Source organism: Sylvia atricapilla, chromosome 4 (genome assembly GCF_009819655.1).
Source record: "Sylvia atricapilla isolate bSylAtr1 chromosome 4, bSylAtr1.pri, whole genome shotgun sequence".
NCBI classification, from domain to species: domain Eukaryota; kingdom Metazoa; phylum Chordata; class Aves; order Passeriformes; family Sylviidae; genus Sylvia; species Sylvia atricapilla.
This window is the reverse complement of record NC_089143.1, coordinates 4,939,064-4,959,039: the sequence shown is the minus strand read 5'-3', so window position 1 is coordinate 4,959,039 and position 19,976 is coordinate 4,939,064. Positions and strand designations below refer to the sequence as shown.

Genomic DNA, 19,976 nt, shown 5'->3' with positions numbered 1-19,976 from the left:
GCCGTCCCTTCTGGATGGATGAATCAGAATGTGGGACAGTAGGAACAGTGTAAAGGTCGGTCTTGAAAAATATCATTTGCAAATTCCTCCTTTAATTATTATTTATAGGTTACCTGAGGTCAGTAAGGTGATTTACAGCATAAAGTAAAGCAGATGTCTGTGTCTTTGCAGCACCAGGACCTACGTGGGCCAGTTTATAGGTAGTGATAGTAACAGAATACTCCTGTGTGACAGAAAACCATGGCCTGAGGGCTACATGTCTCTTAAATTTATAAAAATTAAAGAGATTAAAAAACTATTCCAGACTTCTGTATGATCATGAAATAATTTTTACATGAAATACTGAACGATAAAGACACCGGTACTTCAAAAATGATGTATGTACCCTCATCAATGGACGTAGAAATATCAGCTGAGTGACTGGGAGAAAAAGAGTCTAAGTGTTGAAAAATAAGATAAATGCTTATGTCATGGCCAGGCTTTATATAACTGACTTAAACTCATGTGACACAGAATCCTGGCAGATTTTTTTTTTTCCTCAGAAAAGTTAGCAGAACACAGTTCATGAAGGACACTGTATAACTTGGTTTGTGCTTAGCTGTAGAAAAATATTCCATTTTGAAGAAAACTTTACATTCATATCAACGTGTAATAATTTCAGAGAAGTTAATTGCTTACAGCCTAAATTTCTTCTAAGCTAATATTTCTTTTGATGCTCCTTATATTGATGTTTGTAGGTATTAGCTTTTTTTTCCCTGTCATACAATAATTTCCTGATTTTAAGAAAAAAATTACACCTAAAAAGGCCATGGGATTAAAATATTTTCCAAACAGAGAACTTTAGTAGTGTTGATATGAAATTTCAGCTCCCTCAGGGAGCCTTTCCTTTCCCTGCTGATGAGTAAAAATTGTGTTTTTTCAAAGGCCTTGCTCATCTTTAAATAAGAAGGCTTAGAAATAACAAGATATCTAAATAGGTGTCGCTCCTACTGTAATGCACTTAAAATGAAATAATCTTTGAGTGTAGGTTTGGTGATTTAGGAAAATGAAGGACCTTTTCTAAGGATTTTACAGGATCACCAGGCCTTCACACTGCTCAGTCTACAACAGTTACCACTGGAAGAAGCTGCTGGTGACAGACACTTCACAGAGGGTTATGCCTTAACCTTTTAGTAACAATATAATGCAGTTTTTTCTGTGTCTGGGTCTAAATCTGAACCCTGACAGGATTACTGGTGTATCTTCAGGAGCCTTTGTCAGCTGCTTAAGCACCCAGTTACTATTAGAGAGTACTGATGGCGCTTCTAAGCACTAGTGTCAAAGACATACCTTTTCTTTTTTGAGAAATAAAATAGAAATACGTGACTTCCTATAACTAAAACTCACAAAAAAAAAAAGTGTATCAGTCAGATTTTTTAATTTTGTAGGTTAAAAAAAAGTCATACTGACTTTGATTTCATTCAAGTAGTCATCTATTGAGGTAACTTAGTACCTACTACAAGATCTGCTCTTCTAAAACTGTATTTTGCTGAACACTGAATACCCTTGTATATGAATATTTTAAGATAGGAAATTATATGTTCGGTTGTAATAAACATGGTAATCAAGCGTAGTTAATAAAGTGTATCAAGAGAAACCACTTAGTAGTTCTGTAATTACTGTAATTGATTCTACAACATTTTATATCTCATCTTGAGATCAAAGGTAGCCTCCATTTGAGATCTTATTTGATAATGTGCTACTTGTCTTTCCGTCTCTGAGATTGCAGCAGAAGATGTTTTCAAGTAATTGACTGTCTTAAGTCAGTTTTTAAATCATTTTAAATGGGGAGGTTTTGTGTATTACACCAAGTACCATGTAAGCACCAGCAGTGATGAGCTCTGTGACTGAAAAAAAGGAGATTTATACTACATAAATTAAAACTAATCCAGCTGAAAATAGTACTCTAAATAGAAACCCAGAGTGCGAGGAAACAAAAGAAATTAAAAAAAGATATCATTCCGGAACTGTAGAATGACATTTCAGGAATCAAATATCCCTTGGCCTAAAGAATCAAAACATATGGAGAGGATACTTAGAATGACAGCAGTACTTGTAAAAGACCACCTTGACTGATTCGTCAGGGAAGATGAAAAGTACTAAATAGTTCATGTTTGCTTAACGGATGGAAAATGAGGAGATATGATGATTGTATACAAATGTTTGACACATACAGTGACCAAGGAGAAGAATCAGCTGTTTTGAAAGTTTATGGGCAGATTGGCGTGGCCAGAGGCTTTGAGATGCTGGTGCAGGGCACAGAGTATTTCCTGACAAGTACTTAACTGGCATAGATTTTTAACACCTCATTAGTGGAGGCTCCATGTCCTACCTAGTCCACAGTCATTTTCAGTGTTTTTCTGTTCATCTTCTTTTGTTTAAAGTGTCCTATCCATATCTTCCTCGTAGCTTAAGTTACTGTCTGTTGTCTGCCCTTCAGTTTTGGTAAACAGGTATTTACCTCCACTTTGCAACAGCCCTTCTTGTTATGAGATGGTCCTCTGTCATTCTGGACCAACACTTTGAAACAAATTTCTTTCCTCGTTTATTTATTTATGTATTTATTTATACATAAATCGCAGGATTCATGTGATTTCTGATCTCTTAGATATATACAGTATCTCATAATGGTTCTCTCCTATTTTATTCTTGCTTGGAGTTGAACATAATGTTCAACCTGGTATGCCAGCAGTGCTGAATGTAGGAGAAGGAAAATTTTATGTAACTTGCAGGTATCTGCCTTATTTTTGTGTGCTGATCCTGATTTTTTTTGGCGACAGTATGTTGCTAAAACGAGCATAACAACATGGCATGTATGGTGTTAAGTCTGTGAAATGTTACACAGTCCAGATCCACTTCTGTAGAGCTTTTGCCAGTCATCCCATCCTGCCTCCTTCAGTCTTTGTGTAATTGGTTATTCTCATCGAAAAGTAATGCTTTGCTCTTTGGCTTTTTTGATCTGTTTAAACATTTGATTTCTGGATACCATTGTCCAGTTCATTTGAACCCTGATGATTTGGTCTGTCTGCAAGTATCATACAAAGAAATTATTGAGGAATGTGCAAAGCATGTTTCTGGACAGGTTTGCTCAGGGTATCCTTCCAGTATGACAGCGAATTTTGATGACTGCGCTTCAAATACCCTCTTCAAAATGGTACCAACTGTACTATAATTTCTAAAATCTAATACAACTGTCCCAAATTTTTTTTACTGGAATATGATGAGACCAGGGATTGTATACACATCATCCACAGTTTGTCAAAACTAATTTCTTGTGGCTCCAAGACTGTCTAATCTGAGACCAGTACAATCAGTTCCCTATGTACTGTTTATTAGGCTAGTTGTTGAGAAAACCCTGAAATTAAAAGCCCCAGACCTATTCTCTCCCTAAGTTCATATCCCTTTGTCAGTGATGTATTGGCACCTGGTGGCAAATAATAGGAATAGTGGAGAAGAAAAACCTATTTGCTCTTTTCAGCACTAGTAGACTTTCCTTCCTGCTTATTAGGCCAAAGTTGTTCTTGGCCTCACTTCTCTGATGTCTATATAGAGTGTTTCTGTGCAGGATCTGAAGACCCACATCCGTGAACATCCAGCATCATGGGTTTGAACTGGGTGGGACTCCAGTAGGAAGGGACTCTGTGCTGGGAGGTGATTTGTGAGTTTTGATGTGATAGTAAAGATGAACAGACACATAAAGGGACTGTGAAGCTTCTGCATGAGTATGTTCCTCCTCTCAGGATTTTTTTAATGGCCAAGGGTCCATGTTTGTGCATTTTCATTTAGCAGAATGTTACCTATCTACAGAATAGAGTTTATGTACTTAGTGAAAATAAATCTGTTTACAGTGCAGCGTTTCAGGTACATAGACTATGACCCTAAATGCAAAACAGCAAGGGGAATATTAAATGATTAACTGGTCAAAGAATGTGCAGTGAATAGTACTAATTTTTGTCTGAACTGGAAAATAAAGCTAAGAAAATAAATGCAACAGTGAATGACTGTCATTTTGAATTACTAGAGCTCAAACTATAAGCTTATTTTGTCCAAGATCTTGTAAGAGCAGTCTCAGTCCTTTTAATGTTTTGCTGGGACAAAATTCTATGTATTTTAGTAAGAAAAAAATACAGTGATAGTAGCTTCATTTCAATCAATGAAATGACTTTAAACTGCTCATTTCACAATTAGTGTTTCAGCTAACAGTGGTTCTTGTCAAATGTGTCCCGGCTCTTTAATTTTCATTTCAGAACTTCCCAAATTTTACTGGAGGAAGGGTTTTGAATCAGGATTTCAGCTCAAAAAGGTTTTAGTAATGCTGCATGGAGCTCCCCTTGCTCTGATTTCAGGCTGTGCACTTTCATGGGATTATAATGGTTCATGCGTGGTTGAAATTAATTACTGGAGCTGTTAGCCTTATGTAAGCAAATCATCTCCTATTGTATCCTCTTGCTAAGTTAGTTCATTGCAGATTTTGTTTCATCATCATTTGTTTACTAATACAGCTTTGCTTAATGGTTAATATCTGGAAGCCATTTGGTATGTTTGGATAGACAAGTTTCTAGTCTGCATTGTTGAAAGGAGAGATCACTGTCAATCAGAATGGAAGTTGCTGCTATGATTTATAAGTTCAATTCCAAGGGTGGGAAAAGTTCTGATAAAGAAATCATAGGTTTGCTTTTGAGAAGGGCTGCAGTGATGTTTTGCTGTGAATTGGATTTTTGTCTTTGCATGGGAAAAACTACTGTGGTTGATAATCCACTAGGGTGGTACACTTCGTTTTCCATGGCCACCTGTATTTGACTAAAAAGACTGATAAGTTTTGGAAGTGAACTGGGTACATTTCTCACTGAATAGGTGATTCTCCCTATTCTAGAGATGAAGGGAGAAATACAAATTGATTGCTCCACCTTTTACTTAGGTGTTAGTAACAGGCACAAGTGCACATGGAGAGAGGGTGTAGACCTAACCCTTGTGGTTTATCCCGTTCCATTTAAGCAATTAATTGGGTTATTGCATCCATAGCTGGAGTTGCATGTGTAATCAAGATTTATGTTGCTGTGGCAACGAAGAGAGACACAACTGTGCTGAATTTCCTAGATCTTGGAAGCAGTTCTTTTTACCCAAAATGACATTGAGAGTTCCCATCAGCATGTGAAAAAGAGTGTATCTAAGAGGGGTCCTCATTAATAGGCTCAAATCTTGCACCAAACTGAGTGAATTCATGCTGCTCATCCAAGGGTTAGAGAAAATAAGCAGTTGCAAGAAAAAAAGACAAGGAAGGCCTGTGGAGCAAATTAATCAAGAGCAATTGATTTCAGGACAAATAGGAGCAATGCAGGAAAATTGCAGGGTGGTTTCAAGAGGCCATTGACAAAGGCTTTGTGACGTATAGCAGGTATTGTGTTTGGCCTGGATATAAAGGCAAGGAGGAGCTGAACATGAGCCAGGTCAAGACTTCACAGCATTATGCAGTATTTTATCAAGTTAAATAGTTGTGCTGACATAGCACATGCTAAAGGAGATGGAGGAAGGTGTCATAAATGAAAAGACGATGGAAGATGAAAATCGTAGGTGACTGGGAGGAGATAACTTGAGGAAGGTGAGAAGGCCTGAAAGTGATTTAGAAATGCAGGTAAACATGAAAAGATTTTTGGTAAACTGTGGTAGAGGCAGTGTTTTTGGACTGAACACTTCCTCCTGTGCTTCATTTTCAGGACACCCCAGGCATATGGGAGCCAGCAAGTATTTTATCCCCTTAAGGAGGAGGAGGTATTTAATACCATTAGTCAGCCTTGTAAATGAAATGCTTTCAAAATCAACAAGAAAAATTTAAACATGTTTCCCCTCCAAAAAAACAAAACAAAAAACAAAACAAACCCAAATATGATTTTTTAAAAATGCTGGAAATGGGGGTTATTCGTTTTCATTGTTTTCATTTCAAGGTCACGCTGAAACATTTCTTACTTCAGCAGGGATAAAAAAGATCCAAGCAACATGACTTTTGTTAAAGCAGTATCCTTGAAAAGTTAATTATCTAAAAGGTTGCAGAATGTTAATGGAAAGGGAAGAAATTAAATTACCTTAGAGTGAGAGAACTCTTAGTGAGATATATAGCTATGAAAATATATATGGTGTTTGTACAATTCCTTTTCCCTTCTTGGAAGCTGTAATATTTTAGTGTTTTTTTTTTTTTTTTTTTTTTTTTTTTTTTTTTTTTCTTTTTTTGTTTGGTTTGGTTGGTTGGTTTGGGGTTTTTTTAACAAAGAGGGAAAAGAGCAGTGTAGGAAAAAGTCAGTGGACTACAGCCTACTTACTTTCAAACAATTTGTTCATGTACCACAGTTACATACAATGGACTGGTGATCCATTTCTCTGCAAATTCAGCAGAATTGAAAATACAGTTTTCCTCCAGTTTTCCTCATTTAATAGATCAGCTGCAACAGGGGCCTGTTGGACAAACCACCAGGAGGATGCTCAGGAAGCACTGAAAGGGAAGAGAATCCCGCTCTTCAGTTTTTATCCAAGCTGTTTCTTTGCTGGAGGTGGATGTTTGTTGAGCTGCATTCACATTTTGGGGACTTGGCAAGACTTGCTGCTGAGTGACTGAACAGCTCAGTGACAATTTGCTGCACATTCCCATCTCTGCTCCAAGCCTCTGCATGAGCCCTTCAAGAGGAGCAGAAGCACAAGAGAAAAAAAGAATTGAGCATGGGAAAAGTGTCCGTAATTACACCTTCTGCTTCTGGGTAGCTTAAATGAGAACTGGAGCAGATGCTAAAGCAGTGGGATTTCTGGGCAGATTTTCATTACCTGCTTTGCAAAACAGGCTTTCTAATTATCCAGGAAGTTAAATCCAGAAGTTGGAGGAAATGAACATTTTCTACAATTCATGTCCGACAGAGACACTGGCTGTTACTTTCAAAGCAAAGAAGTTGTTTTTGTTCAGAAAGAGAAATAGGGGCATTGAATTTGGCTTATAAAGTTACATTGGTCTAAGTTTCTGTGGGTTTTTTGTGAGGATATACTTGTGTGAAAGTGGTACAGCTGCAGGTGTGGGCGCACTCCACAGGTTCCTTGCATTTTTTAAATATTGAAATGAAGAGGTTAATTGCTGGGACATTTCCTGCTGTGCTGCAAAGTAAAACCTGATAGCATTATGGATCTTGACTGCAGAATTGAATTGGCAAGTTTGATTTCATCATGTGCCTTAATTATTTGCCAAATATAACAATCAGCAGGAATGGAAATTGTTACAAAATGGTGCATGGAATAATTTGTCTTTTAGTATACTACCATTATTCTGTTATAACCAAGTTATTTTCTTGGCAATATTTATTAGGGATATCTAAAAATAACATCCTCTAATGCTGTGTTGTAATGCATGTCACCAGCATGTCCTGTGTAGCTGAAGACTCAGTACCAGTTCAGTGAATGAGAAAATTAAAGGAAGAACTTAATGGTTCTTGGATTCAATAGGAAACCAAGCCAGATCTCAGTCTGTGTTGGAATTCAATGTAGACATTTTAGGAAAATAGAGAAAAAAAAAAAAAAACAACAGCATTTGGAATTCAGTATGAATGATTGAAAACATTCTGCCTTTTCAGGGTTTTTTTTAAGAACTGCAAAGATTGAACAAAGAGCTTCAAGTGGAAAGATAAAAGAAAGCACTTGGATACACTGCACCACATAGTAACTAAACATGAAATATAAATTAGAGCTAGGAGCTTTTCAGGCAATGAAATAAATGATTGTTAGTCTTTGGAATTGCTGCTTATAAATAGAAGACTCCTAGGCAGTTGAACAACCAAACAGAGTATGTTTAGAAGCAGAGAAAAAAGGTAACTGGAGACATGAAACACCTAATTAATTTCATTTAAGGGTCAAATAAAAACAAAAGATTGGGCTTTTGACTCTAAGGAATACTTACTTGAAATTACTGCAACTAACCCATTCTATGTGACAACATAACTTGAAATGTATTCTGAGAAAAAAGTTCTAATTGAGTAGCTTCTGGCACATGTAATATAATTTCAAGTCTGTGTTGCTTCTCTTGTTCAGTCTGTTACAGCTTTTCACTCTTCAATGAATTTGAAAATTACATTGCCTATTAGCAATGTACTATAGTGTTTCTGAATTTAATTTTTATGTATGTATGTATATTCATCTAGTAAAAGGTGAGCTAATGCAGGATAAAGGAAAATTGTGGACTGTAGAAAAAAGATAAAGTAAGGATTGTGAAAATATTGAACATAAATGTTTTGAAGCGAGATATTCATAGATACTACAGTCAGAATAGACTTTTTAAATTGTTAACAATTTGTCCCTACCTCTTACACAGTAGCAGTGAAATGGGTTGAGCCTTACATTCTTCTGTAAACATTCATACACACTTGAAGTACATATTTTTTTGGTCACTGGGATTAACTCCCATTTTTTAAATTAAAAGAATTGTTTTTGTAGGACAGGTGTGGGGCAGATTGTGTCTGTAGAACAGTTGCAGTGACAGCTCACATTATTTATTACACAAACATTAAAAAAATGGGGTTTTTTTCTCATAGGTATCATAATTTCTCATATATTCTCATCTTTTTTTATACTAAAGTATTTCTATACTAAAAGTGACAGGTAGAAGAAATTTTTATTATGGTTCCTAAATGTATATTATTTGAAAATCAAGGAAACTAAATTAAAGTCTTTGCTTCTGACCTTTTCAAATGCAGTCAAAGGACTCACTTTTATAAATGTATCTTGATAATACATTGCTTAGACTGTTGGATTTCTAGAAACAGGCTTTAATCTCTGTTGAGTTCTTGGGCAATTGAATAAACTTTGTTTTAATAATGGGAAGAAATATATCCCAAATAAACAGGCTGTTTAAATTAGTTTGAAGAATACCTTAACTCTTTGAAATATAATCTCATCAGCCTCCATCAGATACACCAACCTGACCTGGTTGGCCCTTGGGTGAGAACAAACTTTAAGGAAGATGTAGATTCTATATGAAGGGATTCAGTGTCTGCATCCACCTGGTGTTCTACCTGAGCTTAGGGGTAATAGCTGAAATCTAAGAAGATGCTACTTCTCAAATCACTAAACTAAAATACTGTGCTGAGACTGAAGGTGGTGGAGTAGAAATAGGGAAATCGAGGTTTTGTTGTGGAAAAACTTCAGCAAACTGATCACTTCTAGAGGGCTGATAAACCACTTATACATGATTTAGGGGCCTAGATTTCAGGGACCAGGCTGTATTTCAAGTAACATATCAGTAGGTTTTGTATTCACATTAGCAACAACAGGAAAGCTGATTCTTAAAATCCTGTTCGCAACTGATTGGACTGATGATTGTAAAGGTCTTTCCAAGCTAAATGAGTCTATGATTCTATAACCATTCTGCACTTTCACTGAGTACAGGCTTTCTTTTGCACCACATGAGCTTTTACTGTATTGGTGAACTTGGGAATGTGCCTGTTATTGCATAGACATGTGCAGTTACATAATGCTTCACAGGGAAAACGATACATTCACATTTTTTCTTTCATGAAATAAAATCAGATCCTTTGAGTAAAGACTATTTTATAAATATGGCTGTTAGATGAACATAATATTTTTACGAATATAAACGTACAAGGTCCTGAGTTATGCATGGCTATGAAATGTCAAGTCTACGCTGTGACAGTTTGTGTTTTGTTATCCCTAATCTTCACTGTGTTTTCAGGATGGAACATGAGGCTACCCAGCTGGAAAAGCAGCACGTGCACAGTGTGTATGAAAACACAGCTGCCTACTTCAGTGACCTGCAGACCAAAGCGTGGCCTCGGGTTCGGAACTTTCTGCTGGAACAAAAGCCTGGCAGCCTCGTGGTTGATATAGGTAAGCCATTCTTGGAGCTGCCATGAAAGATTGTTTATAGGCTTCTATCTGTAAATCATATTTAGCCTTCAGATCAAGTGTGTTTTTTCACTTGTTTCAATCTGTTTTAAAATTGTTTTTAAGTGCCCCGTGCTAGATGCCGTATACCATTTCTTTTAAGTGCTAAGTTGTAGCCCAAATGACTTAATGGTCTGTCATTCCCCTGGAGCCCTTTTGAAAAAAAAAATATGTTAATAACCCATTTATTTAATATTTCAGTTTCTTTAGATCACTTGGTTTATGTAATACCAGTCTGCAGTTTATTGGGTTTTCATTTGTTGTAAAGCTCCTCCTAGCAAGGCTTTTTATTAATAGAAATCTGATGTGATTGCTATTAAAAAATATTTAACAAAAAAATAAATCTGAGAATCTCCCTATGATCCTAAGTACAGACACCAAAACCTCATTTTCCTGCTATGGCATTGTCTTCCCTATATGTAATATTTATACCTGGATTTTCTGTTGCTGCTGCAGACTATCTGGGGGTATCCAGATGCTGGCATGTTTCCTTTGCTTGCAATATGACTTCAGTCCTATGCAGCATATTATTGCAAAACAAATGCTCATTTGCATAATTGTGTTTTCCATACTGTTTAAACTAATAAAATAATTTTACACAGCAGTGTTTAACAAATGTGCACAATAAATTATGCATCTACTTTATTCTATAAGAGAAAAACATTTGAATATGCTGTAGGCTGTATTCAGAAGATAATATGTAGTTCTCCTGCTGCTGTTGAGCACTACACCAAAAATACTTGATTGATGTTATTTTGAATATGTAACTATTTTTATATGTCTGCACCGTTGTCACTAGTAATCTCAGGAAATATCCTATGGCATACACTCACTCAACTGAGAGTTAGATTGCTACTTCTCAGCCAAAATTGTTGCCACTTTAATAGAATTAATTTGTATCTTAGCTGAAGTTCTTTGAGGCTTTATCAGCAGTGACTGCTGAGAGCTTAAGGACTGCTGTTGCAGTCTCCTCTGGAGGGAAGATCAATCCTTACAGCTGCCAATAAGAAAACTCCCATTAAGGCACACAAGGTATCTTCTTTTATGAGGTTTAATAAGATCTACAGGAATCTGACTACTGTGTTTACTTTGGGCATTTATTTCAGGTGGAGTTGCACTAGAGCAGCACTAAAATTTTCAAAATGAGATCTTTAATTGGTAATATAATTTTTCAGTTTAATACTATCTTTTAGTGTAATATTGTTTTGTCTATTTGCCTTACCACTTTTCACTGATCAAAACACATGAAAATAGCTTGGCCATTGTTGATTCATGAAGGAATTCACCTTCCTCATGATTCTGTTGAAAGGGAATCTCTGGTAAATGTAGATTTTTAGAATGCTGGGATTATTGACACTATTTAGCTTCATTCCAGAGAGGACCCTGTACTTCCAAAGACTCACAGTCATTAAAAAGCACTTCACCAAAAGCCATGTATTAAGCAACTGAATCTTCCAAATTAATGATGAATAATAAATGAATAAATGTGTTTCTCTGCAAACACAATAATGAATAATAACTTATAAAAATTTTTAAAATTTGTAGTTTTCTAACATGCAGAGCAACGTAACATGCAATGTATTATTATTGCATATATTCCTTGAGCTGCATTAGCAATATTAGTATTTTCTGTTTCTCTCAAGTGTTACTTCAAAGAGTAGTGCTTGCTTTTAGCTGAGAAATATGCTCTTCTTCACCCCTGAAGTGTTGTTCTGTTCTGCAATAGTTCCTGTGCTGTCTCTCCAGATAATGGTGCACATTAACATCACCGAGAGCAGCAGTGCTGCAAGAAGCAGTGATGTTTCTAAAGATATCTCCAGGCCTTTAAATTGAATTACCAATACTCAGATGATTCTCTTTGCCAAGCTGCTACCCTGTTGCTTGGCTGTCAACTTTCAGAAATGATTCCTCACTAGTGACCCAGAGCTGCTGTGAATGGCTCCCAGTATAATTTAGAAAAGTGTTTGTTATGCATAAGGCATTGAGGGATCCTCTGAAAGATTTCAATTTGGTACAGCACAGGCCTTGAGAAGACAGACTTTGAGGTGGAAGACATTCTGGAACAGTTCATTACACTTACATGGGTTATAATGCATTGGCACAAAGGAAAAAGAGGAAGTGCCTGCAATATGAAAAGAACTTTTATGATTTATGGTTATTTTTGAGTCTGTATCTGAAGTAAAAAATTTCCACTCTGTGTCAGTGGCATTTATGGTTTAGGACTTCTTGGAGAGAAATGTGATGCACTGGAGAAGTACTGCAGGGGATTAAGCAAAGGGAAGAGATCTGTTGCAGATCACTGAAAAGACATAACACACTGGCTTCAGGGAATCCCCTGAACAGAAAGTAGTTGGAAGCTGGAATGGTACTGGGGAAAGGGGCCTTAATGCTTATCCTTTTCTTCCCCTCTCCTGGGTTTAATCCCATTTATGCTCATTGCTGGTAATGGGATATACCAGCCTAGATAAAGGCTCGGTGTGAAGCACCATGGTTGGGTTTTTATTCTCAAAGATTTACAGCAGTGCCTGCAGAGGACCATTCTTTCCTCCTCCTACCTGCACTTCTCCTTGTTCCCCCCAGCAATACAGATAACCTGCTATTGTACAGAGCTTCATAATGAATATTTTTGTTGGAGGTGTTGGTACTGTTACAATCCTAATAGTGTGAACATAAAATTTCAACAGTCCAAGTGAACACTGCAGCAGTTAGGCTGGTTGGCACAAACCCTCATCTTGTTTTCCAGGAAAATGTAGGATTAGGAAAGTCCTCATGTTACTGTCACTGCTTTGGGAGGGAGAGCAAATGTTTGGAATATATGACTTCTGATGTAGTGTCCTTTTCTTTAGGTTGTGGAACTGGGAAGTATCTCAGTGTCAACAGTCAAGTGTATAACCTGGGCTGTGATTACTGTGAAGGACTGGTAGAAATTGCAAGGAAGAAAGGTGATGAAGTTCTGGTGTGTGACAACCTCAACCTTCCCTTTAGGGATCAGTGCTTCAATGCAGTCATTTCGATTGGAGGTAAGACAACGTACCTGAATTCTGACCCCAGAAAATGAGAATTTCTGAGTGTTCTTTTCTTTCCATGTGGCTTCATTTCCGTTTTGAAACAGCTCCTTAGAATCACAGGAAATAAAACTAAAATTAATGTAGTCAATATGAAAAAAAACAAAACTCCCATTACTCAAGAGGCACTGTTGACCAAGGAAATATGCATATCACTTTTTTTTTATATGTGGTAGAGAAATGATTTCCTTCCAGCATGCATTTTAAACAAGTGAAAACTAATCTAAACACGGCTGCTTCAAAGTTTAAACATATTAGATGCTCAAGACAAACTCTTGGTTTCTCCATAGGATCTGTTTTGATCAGCAAATACATTGAAATGAAAACTTCACAGAAGAACTTGGAACTCAGGTTAACTATTATGTGTTAGATTTATTGAAATTCAGATTACTCATAAGAACTCAGGGTCATACAAGTGCTTGTTGTCTAAAATGACCAGACATTTAACTCTTCTGACCTCTCTTTTTGAAAATACTGCTCATCATTTGAGAAGTATAATTTGCAAAGTGTGGATAAAAAGTAGTTAGAGTACCCAGTTATGGTCTAGATTTTTAGCTCTAGTCTTGATTGAGCTTCTTCCACGGATTTTTAATGCATCAGCAAAAGTACAAGACATGATAATTATTATTGATAGCAATCAACCAACTGCTTGAAATGTGATAGAAATTTATTTTAAAATGTTCACATAAACAGGTGGAAGGAAAGGGTGACTAATACACAAACAGTCATTATATTGCTTTGGTTTCATGTTGGCTAGTTAACCAGTGAGCCCTACCCACATTTTAGGTCTCACAGCATAATTTCAGTGCTTATCAGATTAGCTGACTCTGAAGGATGGCATACCTGTCTAGTGTTTATAGCAATTATAAGCCTGAAAAGTTTAAAAGTTCACTTGCTATTTCAGTGCATTTATCAATAATGGATTTTAATCCCTCTTGAATAGAGACATGGTATGCCTGTGTCCATTTAATTCTAAATAAAGTGGTTTTTATCCTATTACAGAGAAAAAGAAGTATTTATATTCTTAGTCAAGTACTCTTCTTGTTTTTGCTGGTATAATCATGTTTATAGGATTGATTTTTCTGCAGAACCACCAGAGTGATTCTAACCTGAAGGAATATTTAACTCATTAGAGAGTTTGCACAGATTCTGTTGGTTGTCATTTCTTTCTGGTAAATCAACCTTGTATGTGTATGCTATCTCTGTCAGTTTTGATAAAATTTTGCAGGAGATTCTGGTGATGTATGACCTAACTTCAGTAAAAGAAAATATCAGTTCCCTTCTCCCTATCCTGTGCAAAAACAAAAATTGATTTTTTAATTTTTTTTTTAAGTTTGAGAAAAGAGTCTTTGAGGTCAGGAGTACCTGGAAACAAACACTGACTGCATAGATGGGAAACTCTTCTCAGAGTTGTCTATTTTGTATTCTCAGTAGCTTGTGAGAGCCTTGTTAACTGCCAAGAATGCTTTTCTTGGCTTGTGATCATAAAGCTACATTTTTTTCCCCTTGGTAATTCAATCACTGTTTTGAATAAAGACAGGGCTATTTGGATGCACTTTTCATAACTGCAGTGTTGAACTAACACAGTTTTTACAACTAGAATTGGCTACTGTCAAGCGGCACAAATAATCAAATTTTTCTGAATTTATTGCAAAATGTTTTCAGCTAAGAACATACTCTATTGTCTGTGTTCTGTGGGTAGATTAAATGTTTTTCATGTAAAAGTGGCTGGCTCCAAGTCCACTTGAAACAAATTATGCAATCAGTCCTCTTTACATTGCTAAATCAAATCTAGTACTGGTGACATATAGATGACCAATGTGTCCAAGCCCAGTACAAGTTAATGCCTCTGAGAGTTTAGAGAGGAAATAGTATGCTTAGCTGTCCTCTGGCTGTTAAAATTGGCTCATTTGTACTCCAGGTGAATAGGAGGATAGAAATAATGTAGAAATCTTGAAATGTAGTATCATTTCACATTGGAATGAAAATTGAAAATGTGGAAATTGTCCTGGAAAGAAAATCCAAATACAGTGATCAAAAGTTTTATTTTAAATTTGACATTATTTTTACGAGCATAACATAATGTAAAAAAAAGATTTAAAAAAATGAAAATGCTGAGACATGCAATGTAAACATTCTTTTTTACAAAAATTAAATTTAATTTGACAAAATTTAAACAATGGCAAATATTTGTCTAATTTTTCTTACCAGATCTCTTGCAATATGCTGATATAAAAGTCCAAAGTACTTTTTTTACTGATATTACGTTTTGTTGTATTTGTTACATGGTGAAAAGATTTTCTATTTTCAATAAGATAAGTCTGAACATTGTGCCAAAACCTAAAGTGACCTTGATACTACCTAACTCACCTAAAGGACAGGCATTTAAGTGAAACCTTGCCATGTTCTAATGTGTTATAGATTATACAGAGAAACAGAAACCTCCAGCGTTTTCTGACTTTTCTTGAATCCCTTTTTTGGGGTGAGATTATTTTCCTTCTTTTAGATTTTACTGGTTTTATCCATTGAACATAATCATGAAGGAGAACATTGTGTGGTAAACTTCCATTGTGGTACCTATAAATTCAGTGCTGTCGCTGACTTGCAGCAAGTGATAATTTGGAATAAGGGAACTGAAATGACTGAACATGTAGAACAGGTTGAAGATAAAAATGCTTTGTCCTTACTAACATTTAACACATAACACCTTTCTTTTTTTTTTCACAGTGATACATCATTTCTCAACCAAACAAAGAAGAATCAAAGCAATAAAGGAAATGGCGAGGATATTGACATCTGGAGGCCAAATAATGATTTACGTTTGGGCTATGGAACAAAAGAATCGTCGCTTTGAGAAACAAGATGTGTTTGTTCCATGGAACAAGGCTTTGTGCTCACGCCGTTTTTCAGAATCAAATCCATCTGGAGATAAGGGTGAGTTTGTCCATACTCCAAAAGGCCAAGACATACATCCTGCACAGCTTGTCATCTCTGAGTGCAGCTACCAAAACAATCTGCAGCCAGAAACGGATCCAAAACATTCCCGCGACATGGACCATTGCTTACCCAGAGCCTGCTGCATGAAAATTTCTGAGGAAGAGAACAGGTTTTACAGTGCTCTAGGAAGATCTTTCCGCTCGTGGTTTTTCTCCAGGTCCCTTGATGAATCAGCCCTGAGAAAACAAAGTGACAAAATGAAGCACCTGAAACACGAAGGAGTGTGGGCGAACAGCGCCGTGCCCATTCAACATTCTCGACACTGCAGCTTGGATTTAGGTCACCCTGGGGCACTGTTAAATGAGCGAGGTTTAGAGGATGATGATGATGTGTTTGTGGAAAGCCTGGCTCTCAAAAAACCACAGTGGTCGCCAGCCACAGATGCACTGAAGGATTTAAGTTTAAATGGAGAACACCAAAGTGTAGCTCCAAGCAAGGGGGACAAAACTTCCTTTATCAATGGCCCAGTGGAAGACAGGGACCACATCTGTGGTTGTGATAAAGATGGTGCTGGTAAGCCTGATGCCAGCAAGTTTTTCAAAAGAACTTCAACAACTGACTCCACTGACTCAGCTTTGGATTCAGCAGTGTCTGTTGGGGACCAGACTGATGCTGTGCTGGATACAAAGGCCTTCATGCGTTATTACCATGTTTTTCGGGAAGGGGAGCTGTGTTCTCTGGTGGAAGAGAATGTGCCTGAGCTTCAGATACTTTCTTCCTGCTATGACCATGGAAACTGGTGCATTATTGCAGAGAGAAGAGGAACGTAGCTATAAAGAGAACAAAGCAGAATCCAGTGACTGAGGATTTTAAGCTCTTCCTTGTGTTACTGTGATTGTGCAGTGTGACATGGAATTTGAATCTTGTAGTTGTGTGCCATTCATTTTTGAGTTATTTTCTCTCAACTATTTAACTAGCTAATGCAAAGTCTGTATATAGGAATGTAAGTGCTAGATAATATTTATGTTTTGGTAAACTTTTATGAAGTTATAACTGCAGAGTTTTATATTGCTCTTAGCAAACAATTGTGTTTTAAAAGATACTTTTCTATTGAGAAATAAAGCTTTTTATAAAACAAGGATCAGGGCATCTTTTATGAGAAATATCCTCTCAGTGGAAAGTCTGGTCTTTGTTCTTCAGATGCCAGAAGTTTGTTACATTGCTCCCTGTTCTTGAAGTCCTATAAATGAGACATAGACACTATGTCTAAAATTATACTTGACTGTACACTGGTAGAGTTCATGCTGCAGAACTGGGAGCAAGTGTGGTCTTTAGCTGGGAGTAGAGTTATTAATGGGCAAAAAACTGTGTACCAAACAAGCTGTGCATATCCTGTCATTGGATGTTTGTATGCAGGAGCAAACGACAGCACAGATTTTGGACAGTATTTTTCACTTTGGTTTTAAAAATAGTTCAGTTTATTTCTCAGGTGCAGGTGAAGTTTTATGTGTTAGCTCTCACAAAAACCTTATTTTAATTTCCTCTGCTGCAGTTTTTCATTTGTTATGTGTATATAAAAGTCAGAGGGATTTGTGAGAGTGTGAGGATTATGTAAAGTTCTAAAATATCAAATCCTTGAAATCCATATATCTTTTTGATAAGCCTGGGAAGCTAAGATTAAATTAATAAAAATCCGATGCATATCTGGTCAGCTGTCATATTTACTTTCCTTGTTCACAGACATGAGAATGTATATTAACAGTGTATTAAATAATGTAGACAGGATGAGGATAAACCCAGTTTGCACATAAAATACAAATTCTTGCCTTGTGAAGTTTAAATGAATCTTTTGAGACCTAAGTGATAATAGATTGTTCACACAATTTTCCTGTTCCCTCCAAGATATACCATCACTATCCATCCATAGTAGATTGTAGCAGTTTATAGTGCTGGGGATAAAAAGCACCTGTCTTCAGAAGATCAGTAGTGGAACTGCAACAGAGGCAAGGCCAAAAGATGCTAATTGCCTCATTAGCACAGAGCTACTCCATTCCTAGGCTTAGTTCATAGTCAGAAGTTGCAGTGCAGGGCACATCTTCAGCTGCTGTGATTTCCTGACCTTTAATGGAGCTGCAGATTTCCCCCTTTACCACCCCACCCCCCCCCCAAAAAAAAAAAAAAATAGAACCCCCAAACCCCTTTTGTTACAGCAGTTTTAAAGAGCTATGTAATTAAGATATCTGCCCTATTGTTGAGCAAGTAGCTTTGAGTACAAGGCAATAGGAGTGAAATGCCAAGCTTTTCTAGTCTATGCTGCACGAGTAGGTGGATTTGGGATTGTTCAGTAGAAAACATTGATGGTATTGAGTATTTTTTGATGTAGCTTTCCAGCTGTTAATTAGATGGTAATATATCATAGATTTATTTACTGGAGCAATGTCTTCAAGCAATCATTTCTGTGTTCCTCACAGCTTAGGATCCTTATACTTTCTCCTTCCTGGATCTGTACCATAGGCCTTTGAAACTAAAAATGTGGCCAAAGAACCATACATACATTTGAGCCTTCTGAAATACCATTCCACTGTAATCTAAGTGTTGCTTTCAATCCAGCCTGGGGCTGTGGCTTTCAGTTGCTGTGTATGAGCCATACTTCAGAAAATGGGCAATATTCCCACTGGGTCCAGCTGCTCCTGGCTGAGGGGCTGCACCTGCTGCATCCTCAGGCTCCAGATTTAAACACTGAGTGCCAAATTAGTGCCACTCTGCCATATTGCAGAGCCAGCATGGGTTGTGCTGAGCTCCACACCTCAATTGCAGTGTGGTTGTGTCAGACTGGGGAGGCCTGCCTCTTTTGTTGGGAATTTCTGGATGAATTTGAGAATTTTGGAAGGTAAGTCAATTGCTTCCAGTATAAAGTATGCCAGTGGATCTTCAGCACTTCTGGAATTTGGGCTGCATTTAAGAAAGAGGTAGATTATTATTATCATCCCATATCCAGTTCTGAAGCTTCATTCCCTCAATGCCAGCATGCAGAAACTTTCTTATACACATATAAAAATATTTATTAAGTATTATTAATCTTAACTGACAGCTGGTTTAGTTATTTGGGAGAAAGGACATCATGATTTAGCTGTGGGAATTTCTAGAGTCTGACTGTGGCATGGTCGGTGTGTAGCTAAGTGGACTGATGAAATTTGGGGTAAAATGAGAAAGGGAAGGTGTCCATTCTCTTTAGAACATAGACATTATCCCTGCAAGAGACTGAATCTGTGTCAGGCTTCAATTAAAACTTCTTGCTCTATCTGAATAACAGTTGTCCCCTCAAAGCTGCTTTGAAAAAGTGGTACTTTGAATCACTTTTGTGTTTGTAGACTTTCCATGCATTATTTGGTTTGAGGTTCTTGCCTGGGGATGCTTTTCACAAATACTTGCTTTTGTGTTGAATTTTCTCGTGTTTTGACTTGATGCTGAGTTTGGATTGTATTCCTATAAATTCCTGGGAGAAGGAGAGGGAGGTTTGGTGAGCAGCTTTCTTTTTTTTTCTTCCCCAAATCCTCAGTTGTCCTCTGAGGATGTATCATCCCCATGTAACATAATTCTTGTGGAATGGGGTCAGTCAGCTGAGGTCATGGCTGTGAAATCTTTCCACAGCAAACCTTTATTCTTGTAGGCAGTCTCCCATATATTAATGGAGGCTGCCTGGATCTGTAATGGCTTTATCAACTCATAAACCAGATTACCTCTCTCAGAGCATGGTGAAGGTCTCTCTATAGTGTGCTTTCTCTTCTGAGGAGGCCCACCTTAAGCAAAAGGTAATTTCCAGCAGAATCTATGTGATCCCAGACTTAACAGCCTACAGACAAAGTTAATGTGCTCAGAGATGTGGATATGCCATTAAAAAAATATAGTAAATGAATGAATAAGTAAATAGAACCCAGCTGTCCTTGAATACTCAAACTTTCAGCAGTCAAGACTGAAAGATCTTACTGCTATAAGGCATAAGGCAAA

At 37.0% G+C, this 19,976-nt stretch overlaps 1 protein-coding gene across 1 annotated transcript in view; it reads left to right on the top strand.

Moving 5' to 3' along the window:
• TRMT9B (tRNA methyltransferase 9B (putative)) overlaps nt 1-17,676 on the top strand; it is a 105,207-nt gene extending 87,531 nt beyond the window's left edge. The window contains exons 4-6 of the mRNA XM_066316953.1: nt 9,755-9,909; nt 12,813-12,986; nt 15,759-17,676. Coding sequence (XP_066173050.1) covers nt 9,755-9,909; nt 12,813-12,986; nt 15,759-16,798 — 1,369 coding nt within the window. The 3' untranslated portion in view covers nt 16,799-17,676. The remainder of the gene's footprint in view (nt 1-9,754; nt 9,910-12,812; nt 12,987-15,758) is intronic.
• The last annotated feature ends 2,300 nt before the right edge of the window (nt 17,677-19,976 follow it).